The sequence below is a fragment of the Euprymna scolopes genome, chromosome 8 (assembly GCF_053919585.1).
Source record: "Euprymna scolopes isolate OS-2025 chromosome 8, ASM5391958v1, whole genome shotgun sequence".
Classification (NCBI taxonomy): domain Eukaryota; kingdom Metazoa; phylum Mollusca; class Cephalopoda; order Sepiida; family Sepiolidae; genus Euprymna; species Euprymna scolopes.
Window position 1 is genome coordinate 52,435,342 of NC_136489.1, and position 25,567 is coordinate 52,460,908.

General features: G+C 34.7%; 1 protein-coding gene across 4 annotated transcripts in view; it reads right to left on the reverse strand.

The window, feature by feature from the left end:
• LOC145283568 (uncharacterized) overlaps positions 1-25,567 on the reverse strand; it is a 138,801-nt gene that overhangs the window by 22,601 nt on the left and 90,633 nt on the right. For all 4 annotated transcript variants that reach the window (XM_080132477.1, XM_080132478.1, XM_080132475.1 and 1 more), the window contains exons 2-5: positions 23,479-23,533; positions 11,654-11,740; positions 8,089-8,122; positions 3,892-3,918 (exon numbers count right to left, since the gene is read on the reverse strand). In XM_080132477.1, coding sequence (XP_079988603.1) covers positions 3,892-3,918; positions 8,089-8,122; positions 11,654-11,740; positions 23,479-23,496 — 166 coding nt within the window. In that variant the 5' untranslated portion in view covers positions 23,497-23,533. The remainder of the gene's footprint in view (positions 1-3,891; positions 3,919-8,088; positions 8,123-11,653; positions 11,741-23,478; positions 23,534-25,567) is intronic.

Here is a 25,567-nt window from a genome sequence, read left to right on the forward strand (position 1 = left end):
AGTTGTCGATGTCGATTTCTAGGTCTAACAACGTGCTACTCACTAACGATTTCGATTAGGTCTAATTATAAGTGACAATCGTTGGAATATAATATGATGCTTGCACTGGCAGAGAGTTAACATGCAACACATATGCCAACACTGGCGCATTGCATGGCTACAAATCACACATTTAACCCGAGCTAACGGAGAGAACTTGGATGCCTATTAGATATTATCCTCGTGTACCAAAAGTTTTTCTATACAGGGGCTTGTCAGAACAACCTGGCATGAGGATACTTTTCTCGACTAGTAAACCCTGACTAAATATTCCAAATCACATAGTATTCTCTGTTATAATAAGACTTCGTTGGTATAGGTAATCCACACTGGCTTTTACGAGGAATGGTTCATCTTCTCCAAGTCATGTTACTTCAAGTAGTAGCACGAAGTTGGATACTTAACCAGATTAGATGAATTCTTGTCCTGGAATCCAGTAAGACCCAGTGATGTCAGTAAAAGTATATATAACATGTTTGCATGATCAATTGTGGAGAGAAAAATTCTGTTTGTAACTATTTTACTAACTTGGTGTTAGAGAGATAAATAACTTTAATGGAATATTGGAATATTAATGTATCTTATATAGAGATCATATGCTAGCCCTAGAAGAGGGATTTCTTGGTTTATGAGAACCTCGACTGAAATAAAATGCAGCAACAAAAAATGATTACAATATTGTTGTCAATGCAAGGCAAAAATAGTTTCTAGAAAAAAGTTATCATAAGAATTTCAATGGGTTATTCCTAAAATAAAGTTTTAAAGATTAATTTGACTGTTTCGCAATAGTTTAGATGAGTATTTATAGGCAAATAAAAAAATGGGGGCATGCATGACACAAGGATAAGCGCCCCTTTGGCACGGCTAGATTTCTACACACACACACACACACACACACACACACACACACACACACACACACACACACACACACACACACACACACACACACACATTCAAAACCGATCTCCTACCGTACTTTTCTCTCGTGTGGAAGCAAGTAAATAGCGAAATCGCAAACAGCCGCCATTGACGCACTTAATCAAATTTCTCTTGAAAAGAGGTTTTAATACCACGTGTTTTTGACTGCCTAGAAAAGTCAGAAATCAAAACATCTGCACCTGATGCTGCAAAGGAATGTAAGGGTGAGCCTGTTGATACAATGATTGACTCTTGTTCTTTCTTTCTCTCTTTTGTTTATACAATTTTTTTGTTGTTCAACGTTTGTTTCTATCTACTTTTTGTCGCCACGAAAGAGAAACAGCAATTGATTGAATTTCATCACAAAAACAAGACACGTTCCTACGTAGTTTTTTTTTTGCGGGGGGGGGGGGAATAAAAAGTATAGTTTTCATTCAGAATTCCTTATTCCCTTTCTTATCAAATATTCAAATTTCAGCGATGATGACCCCTATCTCGAAGCCAAATAATTAATTCTATGGAGGTAGTTAATGACATCATATTACGATAATTTTAACCCGTTTAACCAAGCAGCGAATTGCAGTTTGTGAAGATCTAAACAACGTGGCATCATTAGAAACAATGGTCAAACACTGGTCTAAATAGATGTGACTATCATGGTACACAGGAAAATGTTGGAATCGTGACTATCATTGTGCACAGAAAATGTTGGAAGATTCCATTTAAGGCACAGACGCAGAAATATATACTCAACGAGCTACGATAGTACAACGTCTTCATAGAACATTCGCAATAAATTCAACCCTATGTGATCAGAGCCGCCTACCTCCCACGTTTCCCCTACTTTTGAAAACACGTAATGCGACATACCAACACTCTATTAAGCCTCAACACTATCATGCGTAAGTTGTCCAATCACTCCAGCAAAAATAATCTACTCAGTGACATGCAATATGGCTTCCATTCTGCTAGATCTAAAGCTGATGTGCTAACTCTAATATCTCACAAGATTAGCGAATCTCGACGGAACGTAGTTTTTAGGGCAATTACTCTTGACATATCAAAGGCTTTTAATAGTGTATGACATAAAGCTCTACTCCACAAGATAGATCTCCAGCTACGGCATCGAAAATATCTTCTCAATTATTAAATCTTTCCTCTCGCATAGGTTTATAAAAGTAGTGATTATCAGTCAGAATCTCACAGGATTAATGCTGGCGTCCCTCATCCTGAACCCAACTCTCTTCCTGATTTTCATCAATGATCTCCCAAATTTCATTCTTACATCATTACACATTTTCACTGCCAATGCAATACTCGACCTGTACAAGAGCCGAGTACATCCTATGATGAAATACTGTGGCCACATCTGAGCAGGACCTACTCGAAGCTACATATCTTGCCTATTTTCATGTCAAGTGCTCGTCTGAGCTCCAATCTATGGTCCGCCTTGCCAAACTTTTACAAAAACACTCGTCTAGCTAAGACCACTATCAATAATTTTCCCCACTCTCTATATTTGCCTGAACTTTAACATGGATTCCAGGAACAAAGCTTCTTTCCTACAGCTGCCCGCCTCGTTTGTGGAACTCTGTTCCGCTGGCCTACTTTCCAGCTGACTACAATATGGTTGTCTTCAAGTCTAACGTAAATAAGTTCTTGTTGAATCGCCTCCTTAAAAAATTAAATCATACCAAATTTCCACTACTAACGATTATTAGTTAGTTATTAATGATGCCTCATTCACGACCGTGCACTCATTAACCCTTATCCTCGAATGACCTCCGGGCCTTGATAAGAGGTTACTTCATTATAACAAAGGAATTTTTTAAAACTATTTTGATGGAAAGATGGGCTCTATTTGTAAATGCCTTACATAGATAAACCAAATTAAAAATAATAATAGAATTGCGAAATGGTAGCAACATTTGTGGTTAATTGTGGAAAACTTAATTATGCGAAAGAAAAAAAAAATTGTTTAACCAAAACTATTTTATACTTATTTCATATTAAAAAAATATATCACAAATAAAGTGTTTATTAAAATGTTTCGCATAAAATAAACAAAAAATATTCCATCTATTATATAAAAGACAGTGGTTTGTGTGTTTGTATGTTTTATGTCTAGCTGAAAATAAAAATAAAAATTACTAAACAAGAACATATCAAGTTTGTATTGTCTTGAAATATAATATCTAAAATAAAAAAAAAATCATCATTTTCTGGCGGTTGACTGGATCAGGATTCGTCGTGGGGGGTGTTTTTTCAATGTTATTATGTACTAATTTAGAAAGATAATGCCGACTCTTTCCAAATATATTATATAAAGGAGAGTTATACGCGTGTGTGTATATCCAACCCATGAAGAAAGAAAAATAAAGAGACGGATAGAAAGAGAGAGAGAGAGAGAGAGAGAGAGAGAGAGAAAGAGAGAGAAAGAGAGAAAGAGGCAAAGAGAAATAAGTTTTAATAGAAAGAGATAGAAATGTTAATAGAAATAGGCTTCTTTCGCATCGGGCAACGCCGGGTAGCGTTGCTTGTTTTATATAAATTAATCACCATAGTTCATAGCTTTAAATTAAAATTTAAAACACGTTTTTCATAACAAACAAAATATAAAATTATTATTATTATTAATGTCGGAATCCGATTTAAAACGAATGTTAAAATTGCTGGGATAAATCATCCATATTATTGAGTAAATTATAATATAAATTAAAATAATAAAAAATAATTTACGGCGATAAAATGTAGTATTTATTAAAAAAAATCAAAGTATACTAAATAGACTATAGTATTTAAAAATAATTTTAAAGAAAAAATACATTTAAATTATTAATTAATTTATAAGATGCAAAAATGCTTTTCTAAAAATAAAGTTATCGATGAATATATTTTTAATGAATAAAAACTTTACAAAAACAGACTTACCGTAATTACTTTTATGTGATTTGGTTTCTGAGGAAAAATAAAAATGATTTTTATATTAGATATTATCACGTTGAAATACGAAAGAAAAACATAATTTAAAATATGAAAATAGAGAATTGCAAATTCGAAATAGAAATAAAAAATTGAATGAAGGAAAGAATTTACAAAACACACGCTACTGGTGTAAACATTTGAAATATTGGGGACATTTTTCAAGTGCAGAAACCTAGTATAATCAAGAAACCTCACACACTCACAGTTTATTTGAACTAGAAATGTAACAAAATGTAATATTTCATAAACTAAAGCGAAGTAAAACGGCCCATAATCTAATCGGTTTATCCTAAATTTGTGGTACCAGTATTGGTTGCTGTCACACAAAATGACCGCGAAAAAGATGGAAAAACCTAAAAACGAGAATACCATTTCAAAAGCATAAAGAGTCCTGATAAGGCTTAATATTATTCAAATTCCAGAAATAGTTAACAGTCGTATTCAGAGAGAAATTATTGTTAAATGGCTATTTCGATACCATAAAATAATTTTAAAAATGCTTTGAAAAAAAAAAAACCAAAACAAAAAACAAAAGCCGGTGATGACTAGGAATTCGGAGAAAGTTTTATTACTCTGTTTATTTTTTCGACATAGTCACTACTATTCTCAATGCAATTTTGCCAGGAATTCAATGACAGTGCAGCAAACTAGCACAAAAAGAATATAAAAATAGACACGATCAAGTAGGTGAAGGCAGTGCACTGGCAATTATGCAAACAACTAAATCTTATACACTCTGACAAATGGTACAAGCACAAACCGGCAATAGTACTTGAAAATGAAAGTCACAAAATCCTATGGGACATGGATGTACAAACCGATAAACTCATCCAAGCAAGACTACCGGATGTCATAATAGTTAACAAGGGGTAACAGTCCTGCCAGATTGTAGATTTTGCCGTTCTAGCAGACCACAGAATGAAGACCAAAGAAACAGAGAAACAGCGTAAAGGGATATGGAAGATGAAGAAAGTCAAGATAATACCACTAATAGCAAAAGTGCTAGAAACAATACCGATAAACTTTGAGAAAAGAATGGGAGAGATTGAAATTAGAGGGGTGGCTGAGAAGATGCAAGGTATAACAATAATGAAAATGACTGAACTATTAAATAAAACCCTTGAATGCGGAGACTAATACACATGAGCTACAGGCACAAGCCGGACATACAGAAGCTGCTGCGATAACGCAAATTTATCTGCAAAGGGAATCGAAGAAGGTGGAGAGTACTGAAAATCTGGGGAGACTTGTTGTCACTCAGACTCCAGAGAACACCCCAAGTTGTTCTTAATGATAAACCGCTGATGATGGCCTGTGTGACTACTCGTAGAGAGTAAATAATAATAATAATAATAATAATAATAATAATAATAATAATAATAATAATAATAATAATAAGATGATGATGATGATGATTGGTTATAGAAATATAATTATATTTGGATCACAAATATCAGCAGGTCATTGACTTGATTACTATTCGAGAAGTAAAGAAGTCTATGATAATAACTATGATTCTTCTTTTTTAATTTTCTGTTTTTTTTTTTTTGGAGATTCAGCATCTTACCAGATGCCAGATATTCACTAACTTTTCAGACTCCAACCGAGAGAACTTCTTATGGTTCTAAGCGTCACATTAAGTGCACTTTGTTCATTGGGTATATTCGCCAGATAATATTCTAAGTCCTTTTTCATGAGCCTAGTGGCTTCTCTTTCTTTTATTTTATTTCTGTCTTTTAATTTTCTTCTTTATTTTTTTCATTAGCATAAGGATAAAACTTTCTTCCATGTGTCAGACAATCGCCTGTTATTTAGAGGCTCCAACAGAGTGCTTTTTAAAGGATTGTGGTCGTTTTCTTTAAGAGCAATTATTTGGATCTTTTTCATGCATGGTCTTCCAGGAATACTTTCTAGATACATTTTAAAATTCTTCTTCGTGAGCTCTTTAGCTTTTAGTTAAGGGTGTTATTCTTTTACAAAAATAATCACAGAAAAATATTTTTATTATACTAATATCTGGTTTATTAGGAGGATTATTTTTTTTAATTTTTTATTTATTTTTTTTTTACACAGTGATCACCACTTATCAAGGCCCGGAAGCCACTCAGGGATAAGGGTTATTGCAAGTACATTAAGTTAGTGAGGAGATTTGATGAAGTGTTTACTTAAGGGGGCGGTTCATTAGGAATTTGTTAACATTGGACTTGAAGACATCCAAGTTGTAGTCCGGAGGGAAGCAGGCAGACGGAACAGAGTTCCACAGGTGTGCAGTTCTAAGAAAGAAGCTTTGTTCATGGAATCCGCGTTTTGATTTAGGCACAGATATAGAGTGGGGGAAATTTTTCACAGTGGATTCAGCTAGACGGATGTTTTTCGTGAAAGATTGGCGAGGGGGGACCAGAGATTGGAGTTCAGACGAGCATCTGCCATGGAAATAACGATAAAATAAGGACAGGCTCGCAACGTCTCTTCTGTGGGAGAGAGGTTGCAGGGTAGAGAAAAGGGCATCCCCCACTAAGCCACGAAGTCTATTTTGTACTCTGTCAAGGCAGGATAGGCTGTTTTTAGCAGCTCCTGCCCAGATATGGCAACAGTATTCCATCCTTGGACGTACTTGGCTTTTATATAGATAGAGAATTGCATCAGTAGTGAGATATCTTCTGGAGCGGTAGAAGGATCCCACCATCTTTCCAGCGACCTTGGCAACATACTTGATGTACGTGTTCCATTTCAGATCAGGAGTAAAGGTCAAACTCAGAAGCTTGTCAAAACACGGAGCCTCACCCAGACGAGAGCCATCCATCACAATTGATGCCAGCTGGGGATCAGAGCGTTGATGATGTAAGGATAGGAGTTTGGTTTTGGATGCATTAAAGGTAACCAGCCACCTCTTCCCCCACTGAACCACACGCTCGAGATCAGAGGAGAGAGAATCAGAGAGAACTTTGTCATTTACAGCCTTTGATGTGTTGCCGTAGATGGTTGTGTCATCAGCATAGATATCAACGAATGATTTAAGTATGTGTTTAGGGAGGTCATTGATGTAGATCAGGAAGAGAGTTGGGCCCAGGATTGACCCCTGGGGGACTCCAGCATTTATATTGCAGGCCTCCGATTTTTGTCCATCGACCACTACTCTTATGAGCCTATCGGAGAGAAATGATTTAATGATTGAGAAAACATTTCCCGTTATACCGTAGCTAGAAATCTTGTGAAGTAGACCCTTATGCCATACCTTGTCAAAGGCCTTTGATATGTCAAGAGCAATTGCCCTAGAAAGGAAGCCTTTGTCAAGAGATTCACTTATCCTGTGGGATATAACCGTCAGCACATCTGCGGTAGATCTTGCAGAGCGGAAACCATATTGTGTGTCACTAAGAAGGTTATTCCTGCTGAGGTGGTTGACTATTTCTCTATTTAATATGGATTCCAGCAACTTACTCATAACACACAGGAGACTTATAGGTCTGTATTGAGAGGGAGATGACTTATCACCTGAATTCTTAAATATAGGGCAAACTGAGGAGGTCTTCCAGGGAGTCGGAAAGCACTTCTCCTTAAGGCAGCGCTTAAATAGTTTTTTTTGCATTTATAATTTTAACACAATTTCAGGCTCACGCGTAACAAACGTAATCTAAAAGTCCAAGTTTTACAAACCCTACACGTTAAATTAGCCTGTATTTCGGCAATAACATGTCAAATGTTGTATTCCAAGTTGTCCATTGTATCTAGTTTATCAGCAGAGGCATGGAACTTTACATATCCCCAAAGAAAATAATATAATGGTGTTAAATTGCAAGTCCATTTTGTGAGATTATTCGTTCATAAACTTTCTTTCAGTAAATTGATCGTACCATTTGCAATGTTCGAATATCAGTCTGTTTATGATGAATTGCCAACCTAAACTGAACTCAGAATACCCGATAGTTGCCAAATCTGTAATTAAATAAAAAGGGCTGTCAATTTAAAGTTCGCCACCGCTAAAAAACATCCCGTAAAATTGAAATAATGTTGATGTTTTCCGTTTTAGTTTCTCTCCATATGCGACATGATCGTGCGTGTATGTGTCTGTATGTGTCTGTGTGTACCTGTGTTTTAATATAAGATAAAAGAACCACAGATAAAAATTTAATCTCAACTTACCGCAACCCTTTTTCGGAAGAGTTGGACAATTATCCTGAAAATAAAAAAAGAGAACGACGATGACATACTTTTGTTATGAATAATATTCAAATAGCACAGTTTTCGACTACCATCTCAAATTTTGCGTGCAAATCATCATCAACATCGTAATCGTCATTGTCATCATTATCATCATCATCACAATTGATTGGCACCCACGCCTTCTAAGCCATTGTTTCAATTTCGCAACATTCCTAAGTCCTCACGCCATTTCCCAATTTCATTTACTGGCGATCTTTGTTCCTATTGCCATCAACATAACCCCGTACTAAACTAATTATCATATAAGTGCAGCTCATTAGCACATGACCTTCAAATATATATACTTGTACGTTCGGCATATATTTTTCTCTTTTTCTCTTTCTCTCTCTTCTTCTCTCTACTTGCACACACACACACGCACACACACACGCGCGCACACACACACACACACACACACACACACACACACACACACACACACACACACACACACACACACACACACACACACACACGTACATTCAGTGTATCACAAAAGTGAATACACCCCTCACATTTCTTCAAATATTTTAAAGTATATCTCTTCATGGGATACATTAGAAAAAATGATTTTTTGACACAATGAAAAGTAATCTGTTTGCAGCATATATAACATAGTTAATTTATTTTCCCCTCAAAATAACTCAAAATATAGCCATTAAAAGCTATATCCCTCGCAACAAACGTGAGTACATCCCTTACAAAATGTTGTCAATATTAACATACAGCATGTCAACTCTCAATATTTTGTGTGGCCCACCATCATTATCCAAAATTGCTTTCATTCTCCTGGGCATGGAGTTTACCTGAGCTCATGTAGCCACTGGAATGCTCTTCCACTCTTCAATTACGATGTCGCGAAGCTGGCGGATATTTGAGACTTTTCTACTTTCTGCTCGAAGATGCCCCAAAAATGTTCTGTTGGGTTCAAATCCGGAGACATACTTGGCCAGTCCATCGCCTTTACCCTCAGCCTCTTCAGCAAAGAAGTGGTTGTCTTAAATGTGTGTTTAGGATCATGATGGAACACTACTCTGCGACCCAGCTTCTGGAGGGAGGGGATCATGCTCTGCTGCAGTATTTGACAGTACATGTTGGAGTTCATGTTTCCCTCAATAAAATGTATCTCTCCAATACCTGCACACTCATGCAGCCCCAGACCATGACATTCCCACCACCATGGTTGTCATTATTATTTTTAACAATGTAATCGTCACAGTTTGAAATTCACAGACAGCTTTAAAGGTGCAATTGCATTCACGATCCAGTAGTCTGTGGCAGTGCATTTCGTGTATTTTCACATATTTCAGTGTGTTATTTTCTTCAAAATTTAATAATCTTTTGGCACTGTCAGAGGAATTGTTTACTAAACATTTCCAAAATTCAATGGCGTTTTCTTGTTGATCACTATTTTAAACAATTCCAATCGATTCTCTAAGGTCGTCAACACTGTGAGTGACAGAAACAAGCAATCATTTCAATTACTGAATTGGAAATTCTTTTGATGATGTCAGACAACAAAGGAAGATGGTAAATTGTCTGAACAATGCTGTTTGCAGAACAAGACTTTTTGCATTGATCAATATCAGGTCCAAATTATTTTGAACATCTGAATTGTCAAGTTTTAGCCGTTTTCTATCTGAATCATTATATCATGGTCAATAATGATTATTTTTCGTTGATAATTATGTTCGTACATTGACAAACTGACAGCCTTGACAGACCAAGGTGGACCTAGTGGCAAATTAACTCTATCTCTTTTAATCCTCAATCTATTATATCCACTCCATACACTTTTGTTACATATGGTTAATTTATGAGGATCAAAGTCAATCAAATAGACATTGCACGGTTTTCTAGCACATGAAAAAGCTACATAGGCCATTCTATCTAAAATGACATCAGATCACAAGTCACCAATGATACAATCGATTGAAATAACCTGGGTTTTGTGGACAGTCAAAGCATAGCTTAGTGACAAAGGTATTTGAGATCTAGTTAAAAAGAGTTCATAGGTAAGCTCATAGCCAGCTTGCATGAATTCAACATTGACTACAAGATCCATATGATCAAATTTTACAGTCACAGCAAAACTTTGCCATTTTACATTTGTATTTCAGAAAAAGTAGGAATCACAAGTGAACTTAGCTTCGATACAACATTTTGTTGAATTTCGCAGTTCCTTGCTTTCATTCTAGGGTGATAAAAATAACTTGGGTTTAAACCAATTACAATGCAGTGATATTGTTTGTTAAAAATTTTTTCTAGCAACGTTGCAGATTTATAAATTATTCGAACTGCTACTGTCATCGTGTTTATTGTAATATCACGTTTGCAGTGATGTAAAATCCGGCGTTAGTAGAGCGTGCCTTTCTGAACTTGAGAATATTTATTACAAGCAAGTTAAACTTGATAGCCTTATTTTGTTCGTATATTTTATTCATTAGGGAATGTTGGGCCAGTAACATTTATTTACACCAAATTCTTAAGATCATATGAATCAATTAAAATATATTCGTTCTGCTTTAATGTTGTGTTTGTGCTCTTATGTTTATTAGTATTAAAAATGCTAAGTTTAAAGATTATAACATTATTTCATAAGGAGATAAAAACAATGATTCAATTATATAAATACTAGTGGGGGATACCGGGCGTTTCCCGGGTGTTTGGAGGTGTGTGTGTGTGTGTGTTAAAAAGAGGTGTAAAAGAAGAAAAAAGAAAGTTTTGATCGGAAGGTCGGATTGAACCCCTAAGCCTTGACGCGAAGGTGGAGACGAAAAGGGGGAAAAAGCCAGTCACCTAACCATCTGGGCCATATATATATATATATATATATATATATGTGTGTGTGTGTGTGTGTGTGTGTGTGTGTGTGTGTGTGTGTGTGGTAATCCTCCAGAACTTTAGAAGGAGGCTAGGAGGTACTACACGTTGCCCAAATGTGACCTAGAACTGTGCAAGGCAGGGCCGTTCATCTCTCTGATAAGTACTTGCATACCGAAAGTCGACATTAAAATAAGAATTTTTATAAATTTTTTTTAAAATTCACTATTAATTTTGTTCTTATTTTCATGTGTCTTTACTGATCAAATTTTACTCGTTATATAGATATTGTTAACAAAATATTTATCTGCTCAACTCGTATACACCATTAAACATGAAGCCCAACACATGTTTACACGATAAACATCGATTATTTTACAGACATAATTAATTATATCGATATCGTCAGCTTTTAATCGAGGTCTTTCTCATACACGATTTCAGGTAAACCACCGACATAGTTGTTAACCAAAACTTTCCCACTCGTCGTATCAAGATTACATGTGCACACATAAAAAAATGCTGATTTGAAGAATAATTCAGTGATCGGACGTGTGGTAATTGGACAGCGATAGAAAAGCTGGAAGAATTATTTGAAATCAACACTGCCGAAAAAGGGATCCACAGACACAATTTTCGCGTAATAAAATTTTCAAAGAAAGACATTTTAATTATTACGAACCTCTTTTATCCGATTCTCCAGCATGACATTCCTGATGACTGGTTCTATGTATTTGAATCGCCATTGTATTTTGCTCTTGAATGGTGACTGTATGGGATCATGAGAAAATTTAGTATTAGAAACAACGATAAGCAAATGCCATAAATACAAAATAAATACTGAGATACGCTAAAAATATATAATTATACTAAAGCTTAATTTGTGTCACTAAGGTCTTTTTTAAAATGTTCATGCTAAAATAAACCTCAGTTTTGGGATTGAGTTATGTTTGAAAAATGATATTCAATTTTTATTTTTCTAATTGGATGTAATTTGCAATTAACTCACTAAGTCACCCAGATCTGAATAACCCATAAGACAGCTTATTGTAGGTTGGTTATCTCCTCACAAATTTTATTCTATTGCGCGTTTATCACTCTCGCTTCGGCTCCCTCTCTCTGTCTCTGTTTATTTAGATTCGAAGGTAATAAAGATAGGAAAAAATAACCAGATTGGGTAAGTGCATTATAAAGAGATATATATATATAGATAGATAGATAGAGAGAGGGAGCGAGAGAGAGAGAGAGAGAGAGGGAGAGAGAGAGGGGGGCTACCGTTATCAACAGAGGCTTTTGGCTTTTCCGTTTAAGCTGGAAATATCATTTCTATCGGGAAACGCACACTTAAATCGTAGGGAGCATCTAACCACCACTATAAAAGATTCTGTCATTTAGCCAGTTTCACTAACGTTTAAATCTTTTTTTTAATCATTAAACAGGCAGATTGATTTAACGTATCTTAGAGTGTTAGTTTTAATTAAAAACGATTAATTAAAACTAAATGAAAATAAACACTTTAGAATAAAATAGAAAGAGAATTAAATGAGGAAAAAATATTTGTTTAAACTCTTGCTTTCCCACGACTATATTCAACTGTCATTTACACCGTCCGTTCTCACTCTTATCTGTCGAAAAACTAACTGCCTGTCGTGCTTCTAACCCGTCCTTTTTATAACAGTTTCTGTTCTCTTATGCAAATTAATGCAATATGTATATTACTGAGCCTTCTACAAATGAAGATCTCATCTTTTTCTTTCTGTCACCTGACAGGAAAGAGAAAGGCGCAACCGTTTGTGTAAGTTACTTTCTACATTACTTTCACTACGTAACCAATTCCCTAATGTTGTTGTTCATATCCACTACACTTCCGCTCGATCTGATAATCACATAGATGGCAACTTGGAGATAGGCTTTTTCGCATAGTGCTCCTTCGGAGTAAAGGTACTTCTTCAACTAACTCGTCTGGAGAATTGTTATTTGGCGTGGACACGCCGTCTTCTTCAGAGTAATCAACCTCGCACTTTGGGTTGAGGAATCATTGTCACTGCCATCCTCCGTGGCATCCAAGCCCATGACGGGACGCAGATCTCTTATATAGCGGGGAATCCCGTCGACAAAACCGTTCTGTGGGCTTGTCACTCCTGTGACGCGTCTGCGTTTATAAGGTGTCGCGCACCGTCCAATTGGGGTCTTCGCCCAGACACTATCGCCCATACTGTATCTATTCTGTTGCTGCTTTTAGGGCTTGCTTGGACGGGATTCGTCGATACACTTCAGTAAAACGCAGTAGGGATGAATCATGTTAGCTGAGGTAGTCAGTGGTGACACATCGTCCTTAAGAGTAACATTACATTGTATCAATAGACTATTTCCGCTATGGAACACTGTTTCTTTGCTGCAATTCGTTTTATCCTCCGATAACACCACCCCACAATGCCGTTGCATTGCAGTCACTTCCCATTCATTCAGAAAGTTCTCGGAAATCTTGCTGCGGAATGCTGTATCGTTGTCGACAAGCATTTCTGCCGACGCTTCATGCTCGCAAAATAGGAGTTCTAAGTGGCTGATGATGCTTGCCGAATCCTGTTGTCTCAAATGGCGCCAGATTGAGAACCATGTGGCCCTAGAGTTAATGAGCGACAGGTAGTGTTGGCCTTGGTAGTGGGTTACATTTATTCCCATCGGAAACTAAGTGTCGCTAACGTCCAAGTTCCCTTTTGACCAACGTGTGAGTAGTTGGTCAATTGCCTGGCATTTTTCGCAATTTCTTATCACAGCCCTAACCAACGCCTTAGGAATCGTGAGGTCCACTTGTTTAACAAAGTATAACCTTCGAATTACGCCGAGGTGTGGCCAATTTGGTGATGGATAGACTTTATCCAGTCAAGGTCGTACTTACTTGGCGACGCTACTACCGCACAGTATGGAGATTCAACGGCTTTTTGACGAGATGAAGCCATCGCTGTGGTACTCTCGTTAGAGTGTCTGCTCGGCCACGTTTTAACTAGGACTGCATCTACGGGCAGTTTATATTCCGTGACCAAACTTGCAAGTGTGCCAACAATAGCTTGTATGATGGTGGGTGCTACCCATGTGCGTCAGACTGTACCTTTTTCTTTCGAAGTCTGTTACGGCCATAAGGACTTACGCACACGCACGGTCCTTCGAAAGTTAAGTAACGACACATTGGAACATTTTCTCCTCCATTATCTTAGCTTATTAATAGAATCAGACCCTTCGTGAAGAACCAAGTTTTTCCTCAGAATAGGGAAGTAGCAATCCATTGCCCAAGCACAGATTGAAATGATGACAGTACTCATGTCGAATTCAGCCGGACATCGGATAATCAGGTACCTTTTGGTGAGTACATTAGGTGGTTGATTTCTTGACCACTTCCACGACGTCCTAGCCTTAGTCTATTCATTAAACTCGGCATTGAAGTCTGGTTCCTCGATTCTGATTGCGGTACAGGCATAAGACTCCGTCCTAACAAACGTAGTATCATAGAACTGGTTTATGCGAACCTATCCAAAATTTTGATTATGTCCATTCCGAACAGCATACCGAAGCCCAACAACGATGTGTCCATGACCAGAACATTAACTTTCACGGGCTTGGGTTTTCTATTGCCAATGTGATAGTCCCGATACTCTTGTTACTTCACCGGCGACTGTTAGGACTTCCAATGATAGCTGACTCCAAGGGTCACAGACTGCTCCAGTCACGAGGAACCGAGAGCATCCACAATCCACCAGTGCTATGTGCTTCTAGTTATTAATAACGACTTCTATCAAGGGGAGCGCCCCTTTTCATTTAAATGTTGACGTCCTAAGTATACACAGAACATTTTGTATCAGTCTGGGAGTAAAGGGGCCACTGACATGGCCCGGGTTCTGTTGGAACCTCGACTTACGTGTCTTGCGAAAGCACATTGGCCACCCATTTATTTTTACAGTTAGGAAAAGTCCATCTTTAGTGCATGGGTGAGTCCTCACATCAGTTAATAAAAACTTTGTTTAAATAAACATGTTATTATAATAAGTACATTATATAATTAACATGTTTTTATAATAAATATTTTAAATATTTTATCTTTACCAACGACTTATTGAAAATCTTGTTTAACTTTTAAATATTGTAAACAGCAGGATCGAATATATTACGTTTTATTTATTATCATATTTTATTTTTATTATCTTATTAGTTAATTATAATTGCATTTTTATACATTTTATTTTATAAAATCTCTTAAATTAAATCCTAATAAAAATAGTAATCAACCCAATATTTCGAAGATTCCATCAACCGAATTTTAATTTTAGTGGATTTTATGGGTGTGACCTCTCGTGTCTACAACTGAAGTTGATATTACCGATACCTTCAATCAATGCAGGGTGTCCTAAAAGTCACTGAAAAGTTTTGAACTTAAATAGATTCTTAATTTTTCATGATATCTTTCTGTAATTTGAACACAATCTGACTAAGACATTGCGAAATTCAAAAGAAAATGTAAAATTCAAACAATCTTTATTTATAAAAAATGATGTTTTTTTAAAAAAAATTTTGCCCGTTTTCAGCTTCGCATATTATCTCTAGCTATGGCAATGTCAAATGACCACCACATTCCCCAGACTTGAATATCCCCGATATTTTCTTGTGGAGGATATCTTAAGGAAAGAGTCTATGTTAACAAAGTCCTTTGATAGGGTATGGCATAAAGGTTTACTTCACAAGATCTCTAGCTATGGTATAGCTGGAAATGTCTTCTCAATTATTAAATCATTTCTTTCTGATAGGTACATAAGAGTAGTAATTGAGGGGAAAAAATCATAAGCTCACAGTATTAATGCTGGAGTCTCTCATGGGTCCATCCTGGGACCAATTCTATTCCTGATCTACATTAATGATCTTCCAAATCACATCCTTACATCATTTGTAGACATTTATGCTGATGACACTACCATTTATGGTAGCGCATCTAAGACAGTAAACGAATAAGTTTTCTCTGATTCTATCTCCTCTGATCTTGAGCACGTTGTGCAATGGGGAAAGGAGTAGCTCATTACTTTTCATGCATCTAAAACCAAACTTTTATCTTTACATCATCAACGCTCTGATCCCCATCTGACATCAATTGAAATGAATGGCTCTCGTCTTGGAGAGGCATCATGTTTTGACAAGCTTCTGGGCTTGACCTTTGCTCCTGATCTTACATGGAACGCGTACATCAAATCTGTTGCCAAGGCCGCTGGAAAAATGGTGGGATCTTTCTATCAATCCAGTAGATATCTCACTGCTGATGCAATTCTCTATCTATATAAGAGCCAGGTACGTCTAAGGATGAAATACTGTTGCCACATCTGGGCAGGAGCTGCTAGAAAGGACTTGTCCTGCCTTGATAGAGTTTAAAATAGACTTCGTAGCCTCGTAGGAAATGTCATTTTCTCTTCCCTGCAACCTCTATCTCACAGAAGAGATGTTGCGAGTTTGTCTCTGATGTATCATTATTTTCATGGAAAGTGTTCGACTGAGCTTCAGTCTATGGTCCCCCTCGCCAAACTTTCACAAGAAACACTCGTCTAGCTGAAAACACTATCAATAATTCCCTCCACTCTTTGTCTGTGCCTAAACCTAATCATAGATTCCGTGAACAAAGCTTCTTTCTTAGAACTGCGCGTCTGTGGAATTGTCTTCCGTTTTCCTGCTTTCCGGCTGACTACAATATGGTTGTCTTCAAGTCAAGTTCTTGATGAGCCGTTCCATATAAGTTAACAAATTTACCAAATTGATTACTATATTGTCCAATTTCTACTGTACACTTTTTAACCCTTATCCTCGAGTGACCTCTTGGATTTGATAATGTGGTGATGCCTGTGTAAAAAAACCCAGAAACCTTCAAACACTACAATAATTGAAGGAAAACACATGGAACAAAATTAGGGAGTTAAATCGCAATCCAGTGATTCTTCAATCAGTCATGAATAATATTTTTGAAAGAGCACAAAAAGATATAAAAATTAAAGAATCTATTTAAGTTCTAACCCTTTTGTAACTTTTTGGACACTCTGTATAATATATTTCGGTGAGATCTAGACTTGTTCAAAATAATTTCTTGAAAAGATGGTGTTATAAGTATTGGCTCTGTGTTAGTCAACACTATCGTTGAATACCTATGCCTTTGATGTATCTTTTCCTCATGATTTTCTTCGCGTCAAATTCGGCTGTAGATCATTCACGGGTCGAGCCATTGTTTTCTAAAGTTCTTGTTTCTCGTAAGGCACTCTGTATTATATCAGCAAATGTTGCTTCTTAATAAAAATAGAATTTGTTTTCTTTAGTTGAACTACTGTTTTCTTCTTGAATATTATTTTCACAACGTTTTGACTGATGTAACCGCCGACCTTTTTAAGATGTCTCTTGTCGAACTTTGGAATCTCTGCGCAATTTCGAAGAGAACACTTTAAAGAACTTGATTCACAAGAAGATGTTTGCGGAGAGTTTAATCGCACCTGAATATTTTCCTGATGTCATATAGATTACATATTATTTGATTTTTTTTAATAAGTCCTTCATGCATGGTATCCAATCTGTGTTCAGTTTACCGTTGTTTTTCTTTGGTGTTTGGTTCAGATTTCTTGGAGCTGATGTCAGGCTTTAAGTAGAGGCTTTCTCTTAAACCGTCCATTTCCTCTTGATATTCGAAACTCCGAGCAGATTCCCGAGTTCGACAGAAAAATTTCCGCATTGACACGAAAAGCCTGCAGAAGATCGAATGTTACATCGGCGTAAACGTTGTGAAAAGACACGAATAGTAATCTAATTCAAATTATCAACCCCTATGTTAAAATTCACAAGCATAAAAATTATCTAAAAAAAAACGCTCCTCTGATAATATTAAATCGAAGATAAACCAGGTTGATTAGACGTGCTAATGGGTTTGTAGTAAAACAATGAAATGCCTCTTTGTCTCAAATTGTAATTACCGGCAAGAATTTTTATTGCTGTTTCCTAAAGTCTATAATTAATGTAATCCTGGATTGCAATAATTTACTATCTGAGAAAGACATGGTTTTTATTGTATGTATTTCTCCTGGATTAAACTTAAGAAAAAAAAAACTACTAAAAGCACACATACAACTTTAGATATTCTAATTGCAGTATGGGTTTTTGGAACAATTAATGGCATAAGTGTAAGTGTAGCGGTTTTCAAGAAAAACTGAGAAAGTAACACTTCAAAGGCGAATTTGGCGTGTTATTGAAAAACTGCCAGTCCATCGACAAGTTCTAATATATTTTCTGATTCCGATAAAATTACCGATTTCATACTGATTTCCCCATCCCGATTTTGATTCTTTAAAAATCTCTAAATACCTAACTATAGAAGTGTGATTTTTCCGAATTACCGACAAAAAACAAAAAAAAAAACAAACAAACAAACAAAACAAAACAAAAAACAAAACATGGTAAATGTTCAAATATTTTCCCAAACGTAAAACTAAACAATTGTGGTTGATGATCTATAAATTTTAGTTTTACTGATTGTTTAAAATCAATAATATTTATTATTTTATTATTGCTACCAGCAATTGTTTTAATCAAAATCAAATAAAAAAGACAATTAAAAGAATGGTTTTGGCCATCGAATTTTTTCCGATTCCGATACCGATTCTGATACCCCGAAAAACTCGATTTTTTTCGATTTCGATTAATCGACCCAACATTAATATATATATATATATATATATATATATATATATATATATATATATATATATATATATATATATGTGTGTGTGTGTGTGTGTGTGTGTGTGTGTGTGTGTGTGTTAGGATGAGCTCAACAAAAACTTGTTTACATTACACATGGAGGCTACCATATTGTAATCGACTGAGAAGCCAATGGAACGGTGTTCTACATGTGGGAAATTCTAGGCAAGAAGCTTTGTTCATAGAATCTGCGTTTAGAATTTAGCACAGACAAGTAGGGAAAATTGTTGATAGTGGTTGTAGCTAGTGAAGTACTTTTTGTGGATGTTTGGCAAAGGGGCCATAGATTAGCGGTCAGACGATTACTTTCTATGAAAACAGCGATATATATGTATACATATGCATATATATGTCTATACACATACATATATATATATACACACACGCGTACATGTATATATATATGCATACATATATGTGTACATATATATGTATATGCATATATGTATATATGTAATAATTTTAAAATAAATAAAGTAGTACCTGTAAAATAAACTGCCATCCTTTATGATGCTGCTGCTTTTTCGTTTGTTTGTTGATGATTATTTATAATAATGACTAGTCTGTGTGTTCGGCGTTGCCCTAGTGTTTGGAAATGTGTGTAAGCAAAAAAAAAAAAAAAACAGCAACAAAAAAAAATGGTAGTAAGCAGTCAGGCTCAAATCCGTGAAAGAAAATCTCACGTCGTACCACTATTTCATAACGCGACCAGAAGTTCGGAACGTTAAAATTAAGCAAAGTTAATCCAACCGATATGATGACTTGCAAAAATGGCTCGCAAAAAATCGTTCCTTCCTTGTAAAAAACTGCCCAGTTGAGGATGAAGAAATTAATGTTTTCAGCCAATTTTCGATATTTGTCGTCCGAGACGTTGAACTTCAAAATGATACCGATCTCAGGAAAATCCATCGCCTGTGTCGAAAGTTTTATACATACATACATACATACATACATACATACATACATACATACATGCATTTAAACGGACAGGTGAGATTTATATCATAGACTAGCCTTAGTGTCCGGCGTTGACCGGGTGTTTGGAGGTGTGTGTTGCGCAAAAAAGTGGTAGTAGGTAGGCAGGCAGGCTCGAACCCATGACGCGAATGAGGAAAATAATATGAAAATAAAACGCGACATCTTTGATGTTGTGCCCATCGCCAAACCGGAAGTGACGTAGGCTTAAATTAAGGCTAGTCAATCGAAAAGAGGGGTTGACTTTCGAAAATATCAGCGAAAAAAGCGACCCCTCCATGTAGAAAAGTGCCCAGTTGAGGGTGAAGGAATTAATTTTTTCAGCCAATTTGTCGATATTTGTCGTCCGAAAGGTCGAGCTTCAAAACGATAATTACCTCGTGAAAACCGTTGTCTCCGTCGAAAGTTTTAGGCATACATGCATATATACATACATACATTTAAACAGACAGGTGAGATTTATATTATAGATGGTGATTTGTTGGCATTCGTTTCCCCAATCTCCTTCTATTAAGGATTCTTTCCATAAGGATATCGGTTATTTACAGAACGCACAACGTGAACGTTGCCAACGTTTTTAAGTGACAGTGTTTCTGTCGAACGAACTGAGAATAATTCTACAAATATTTTACGAGGTTACATTTTATACTTTCTAGATAAAGTTGACTGACTTGGTCTCCAGATTTTATTCCAGAACACTTGTTCATATACAAATATGATAAATGTATAACACTAAAAACATTATCGATTCAGTCACTCACTGAGCTTAGTAAAATAGTTGAAATCAGAAAAAAATAAATCTGAAATAACAAATAAAATGACTTAATAAAACACTACAAAAATATAAAAGTAGAATCTTTTCTCATATCTGCTTTCCACATTCTTTCTTTCCAGGTTATTTAGAGTGCCACTAGTCTTTTCTCACTGTCTATCTTCGTCAATATAGAAATAACTGTGAGGAAGAATGAATCGGCACAAAAAAGTAAAAAAAATGTTCATCTTAACCAAATTGTTGAACCCCGTTAATCAAACCTTCATGTTCGTATGTATAGACATAAATAAACCTTAATTGTATTACTTTCATTATATTTGTGAGGTTGGCCCAGCTGTTCTAGCCGATCATACAGATGTTTGCTTATGCATGCAGTTTAAAACATTTCGGCCAGCACAACAATCAAACTCTCAAAGTGAAACAACTCATGCGTAAGTAGATAAGTAGGTAATACAGCAGAGAATTAATAAAACAGAAAATATTAAACAGATAATAGACAGAACAACAGACTTATATAACAGCAAGTCAATAAAACAACAGTTTAATAAAACAAGATATTCAGAAAGATACAAATACAGAAAAATACAAATAAATAACAAAGAGAATTTAATAAAACAACCCAATAAATCAACAAATTAATAAAAATAATATAACAAAAAATTATTATTAAAACAGATAAATGAAACAAAAAATAAGTTAAACAGCAAATTAATAAAACAAGTAATACTTGCAACAAAAATAAAACAATCTATATATCTATGAAATGAAATTATCTGTGTCTTTGTGTGTCTGTGTACATTTCCCTACCAAACTACTCTGTCAATTTTCAGTCTATAGACTCGAAATTTGACATAAGGGATATTGCGATTTGGGAAAATCTTTTGGATCGGGTTTTGGCCAGAAATTTGGCTGTCAAGGGGTCAAACTTCATCGATTTGACTTTTGAAAACTCTACTAAACTCCTCCGTCAATTTTGGGTCTAAACACTTGAAATTTTAGATATAAGTTACTTTGACTTGGATCAAAAATTTAGTTTTATTTAAGCCCTCCCCCAATAAATGTTAATGGGTCAAAATTAGGGTCAAACTTTAAAATAAATTGACCTCTGCGGTCTCTACCAAATTACTCAGCCAATTTTTGGTCTAAACATTTGAATTTTTACATAAAGTGTATTCAGACATAAGGCAAGTTTTTTTTTTTAAATCTGTTTTGCCTCAAAATTTGGCTACCAAAGGGCCAAAGTTCAAAAGATTTGACCTTTGTGGTCTCTAGCAAACTATTAAGTCAATTTTGGGTCTAAATATTTGGAATTTTACATAAAGGATATTCAGACATGCAGCAAGATTTTTAATCAGTTTTTGGGCGAAAATTTGCCTGCCAAGAAGTGAAAGTTGAAAGAGCTAACCTCTAAAGATAAAACAATAAATAAATAATACAAATTAATAAAACAACAAATTATGGAAGTCAGAAATAATAAAACAAGCAATTAATGAAACAAGAAAATCAATAAATACATAAATATAACAACAAATTAATAAAAAAATTAATAAAAAAAATAATGAATAAAAAGGAATAATAAGACAGGAAGGTAATAAAAGGACAAATATTTAATGGACAAATTATTAAAACGAATTTAATAAAACAATGCATTATAAAAAAAGCAAAAATAAAAACAGATACATTAAAAACAAATAAACAAAACACCAGATTAATATAACATGCAATTCATGAGAATACAAATAAATAAAAATACAATTTACTACAAGTAACAAAATAACAAATTAATAAAACAACAGATTAATAAAAATTCTTCTTCTTTTTTTCCATTGGTTAAAATTGGTGAATTATTTATCGTCTTTTTCCAATAGTTAAAATTAACCAATAGAAAAAAAAGGATAAATGATTAACTAATTAAGGAAAAAATTATCAATTATTCAAAACTAGTTAGATTAATTTATCCTTGACGATTAATCCTGAAGGATTGGAAAGTACTCGGACTTATGATGCACATGGCGATTACATCAGCAAGTTCCCACCAGAAGTAAAGACTGTTATTCAGAAGTTTGAAACGATCGAAAATAGAATTAATAGACAAAAAACGTTAATCCTACGTGGAAAATAATTTTGTCAGTAAGTCATTTACTCTTCTGCTATTGTCGAATCAACTTGCTTTCTCGAACTCACAATAGTCTTATTTTTTAAGGATCATTAGTTATGCATTTAATTGTCATAGTTGTGTGTGTAGTTATCAGAGCGTTTGTGTCTGATCGTATAAACATATAGTTCAATAAGCAGATTAAATAATAAGAGTTTCGAGAGTTCTTTCAACGTATGCAATAATATATGACACGAATTTTTTTATAACGTTATTTATAACGGATTGTTAACCCCAACCTACATGCCCATTGTTGTACACTGCTTCCAGCGTAAAGGCACCCGACTTGGAGACGCTGGACCAAAGGGCCTTCCAACTTAATTGCATGAGTTACACCAAGATAAATTCTTGTTAAAGGCTTGAAATGACTTTATTTCCGGATGTATGTAAGGTTATCTCGCACTACCGAATCGTCTCTTCTTGGGGCTATATTAGATAACTGCTTGCTTCGTTTCCAGAACCGATTCTTCTGATTATCTGCGATTGATTACATGGTTCAATGTCTGTCGCATTCAACTTCTTGACTCTGACTGATCCGAATTTTGTTACTATATAATAAGCTGTCCCGCAGAACTCCTACCTCGACCCCATACAATTGTGTGATCTTTAACGTTTGAAATGAGGCCAGTTTTTGTTATTGTCTATTTTTTGTATCCTCTTATTCAGCCCGATTGCCATTTGTTTAAAAATTCCATTTTTGTCACATATTTCATTTGCATCTATTTGTCTTAGCTGTGCAACCTATATTTGTCTAGATAATCTACTCGACTAATTTTTGCCGTAGGACCCCCGCTTTATTACACATATGTATGTACTGCAGATAAAGGTTTTTACTTACCTGTTCACATTGAAGCATCTTTGACTTCCTTGTGTTTTGTTCGGGTGCCTCTGTTCTAAAAATACCGAATATCAATCGTTATCAGCATATTATTGCGCATACATTTAATTCCAACAAATTTAGAAACAATACTTCATTTTTAAATATGTGAATTTTATATTATATTTCTTATGAGTTTATATGAGTCTATGTAGTTTTAAACTGATATTTTGAAAGATGGTATAAATATACATATATAGTACGGCGAAAAGACATATACACATTCAAATGTCTGTCTAATTTGCATACGTTATTTTAAATAGTCCATAATTAATAAATGTTTGCTGTTATTCATTTGTAATTTTACTGTATTATTGCCCTTCTATATCTGCAATAGTTTCGTCGGTATTAATAGTAATTATTTGAAGTAATATAACATGAAAAATAAATTGCAAAAACGTTTATCAAAATATGCTTTTTATCAAGAAGATAATTTAAACGAAGCTAATGTTTAGTTAGCTAAAAAAATATACTGATGAGTCACAAGTCACTTCTGGTTCATGTTTAGTTTTTAAATAAGTAAACGAAAACTAACTTGCAGCGATTTTAACTGTACCTCTTCTTATATCGTAAATTGAACTCATTAATCAGAAAAAATAAAAATAAAATGGTGAGGTACCCTCGGGATAGAAAAGGGGACCATTCGATCTGTAGTCAAATACTCTAAAATTGAGCTAAATAGTTCTTTTATTTTAAGAATAAATGATTTGCTGAGAATTGAATCTCCCTTGAATTGCTGAGAATTATCTCCCTTCGTCGGTGTAACGTAAAATATTACCCTGTAAAATTCTTTTGTATCTGTAAGGAAACAAGATTATTTTTAGGATCGGATTTTTTTCCGATTTTTGATATCGAATGAATTTCTGCACAAAGCATATCTAAGAACATGGTTTGACAAATAAATTACTTTTGCCTCATTTTATAATAATAATAATAATAATAATAATAATAATAATAATAATAATAATAATGATAATAATAATAGTAATAATAATAATAATAATAATGATAATAATAATAGTAATAATAATAATAATAATAATGATAATAATAATAATAATAATAATAATAGTAATAATAATAATAATAATAATAATAGTAATAATAATAGTAATAATAATAATAGTAATAATAATAATAATAATAGTAATAATAATAGTAATAATAATAATAGTAATAATAATAATAATAATAATAATAATAAAAATAATAATAATAATAGTGAAAATTCGTGCAAATTGTGCGATAAGATGGAAAACAAAGCAAATGATTGTTATCCATACAAAAACTTTGGTGGCAGACTTAACCGAATGTTTCATGGCAAGTGCTCGTCTGAACTCCAATCTATGGTCCTCTCTGGCCTGACTTTCACGAAAACACTCGTCTAGTTGAAACTACTATCAATAATTTCCCCCACTCTTCATCTGTGACTAAACCTAAATGTAGATTCCATGAACAAAACTTCTTTCTTAGAACTGCACGCATGTGGAACTCTGTTGCATTTATCTGTAAAGAGGAGGAAAGTGTCTCCCATAAATTTAAATTGTCTCGTTGCCATGGATAGTCATATTTCCAACTCCGCGTACGAGAAATTTAGTTATCAAGAGTGTATAAATTCGAAGCGTATTAATATACCTGTTAGTACATTTATAAGCACTAAAATATAAAGCTTCGTCAGTCATACGTTTCCCAAAAGCCATTCTACTTTAACGCATTATTTACTGATGCACTGTCTTAAATTCAGCATTCCTCGCTTCGTAATAACGAATGGAGGCAAAATTTCGTCTTAGTCCAGGATATAGTAACCTAAACCAATCCACTTTGGATAGGATTAAAAACTTAGATCTAATCCAACGTTTAAAAATCTGTAATTTAATTAAATTCCTGAGTGGATATGTTTGGGAAATTTTGAATGGCATAATTCTATTCGGACAAATAAGGTCCTTAAGAAAAATATGAAACCACGTAATTCCTCTTCTTTCACAAATTCTATTTGTGGTCTTCCGAAATGCTTGAATTACCTCATCGAATGAGCATTCATCCCCATAAT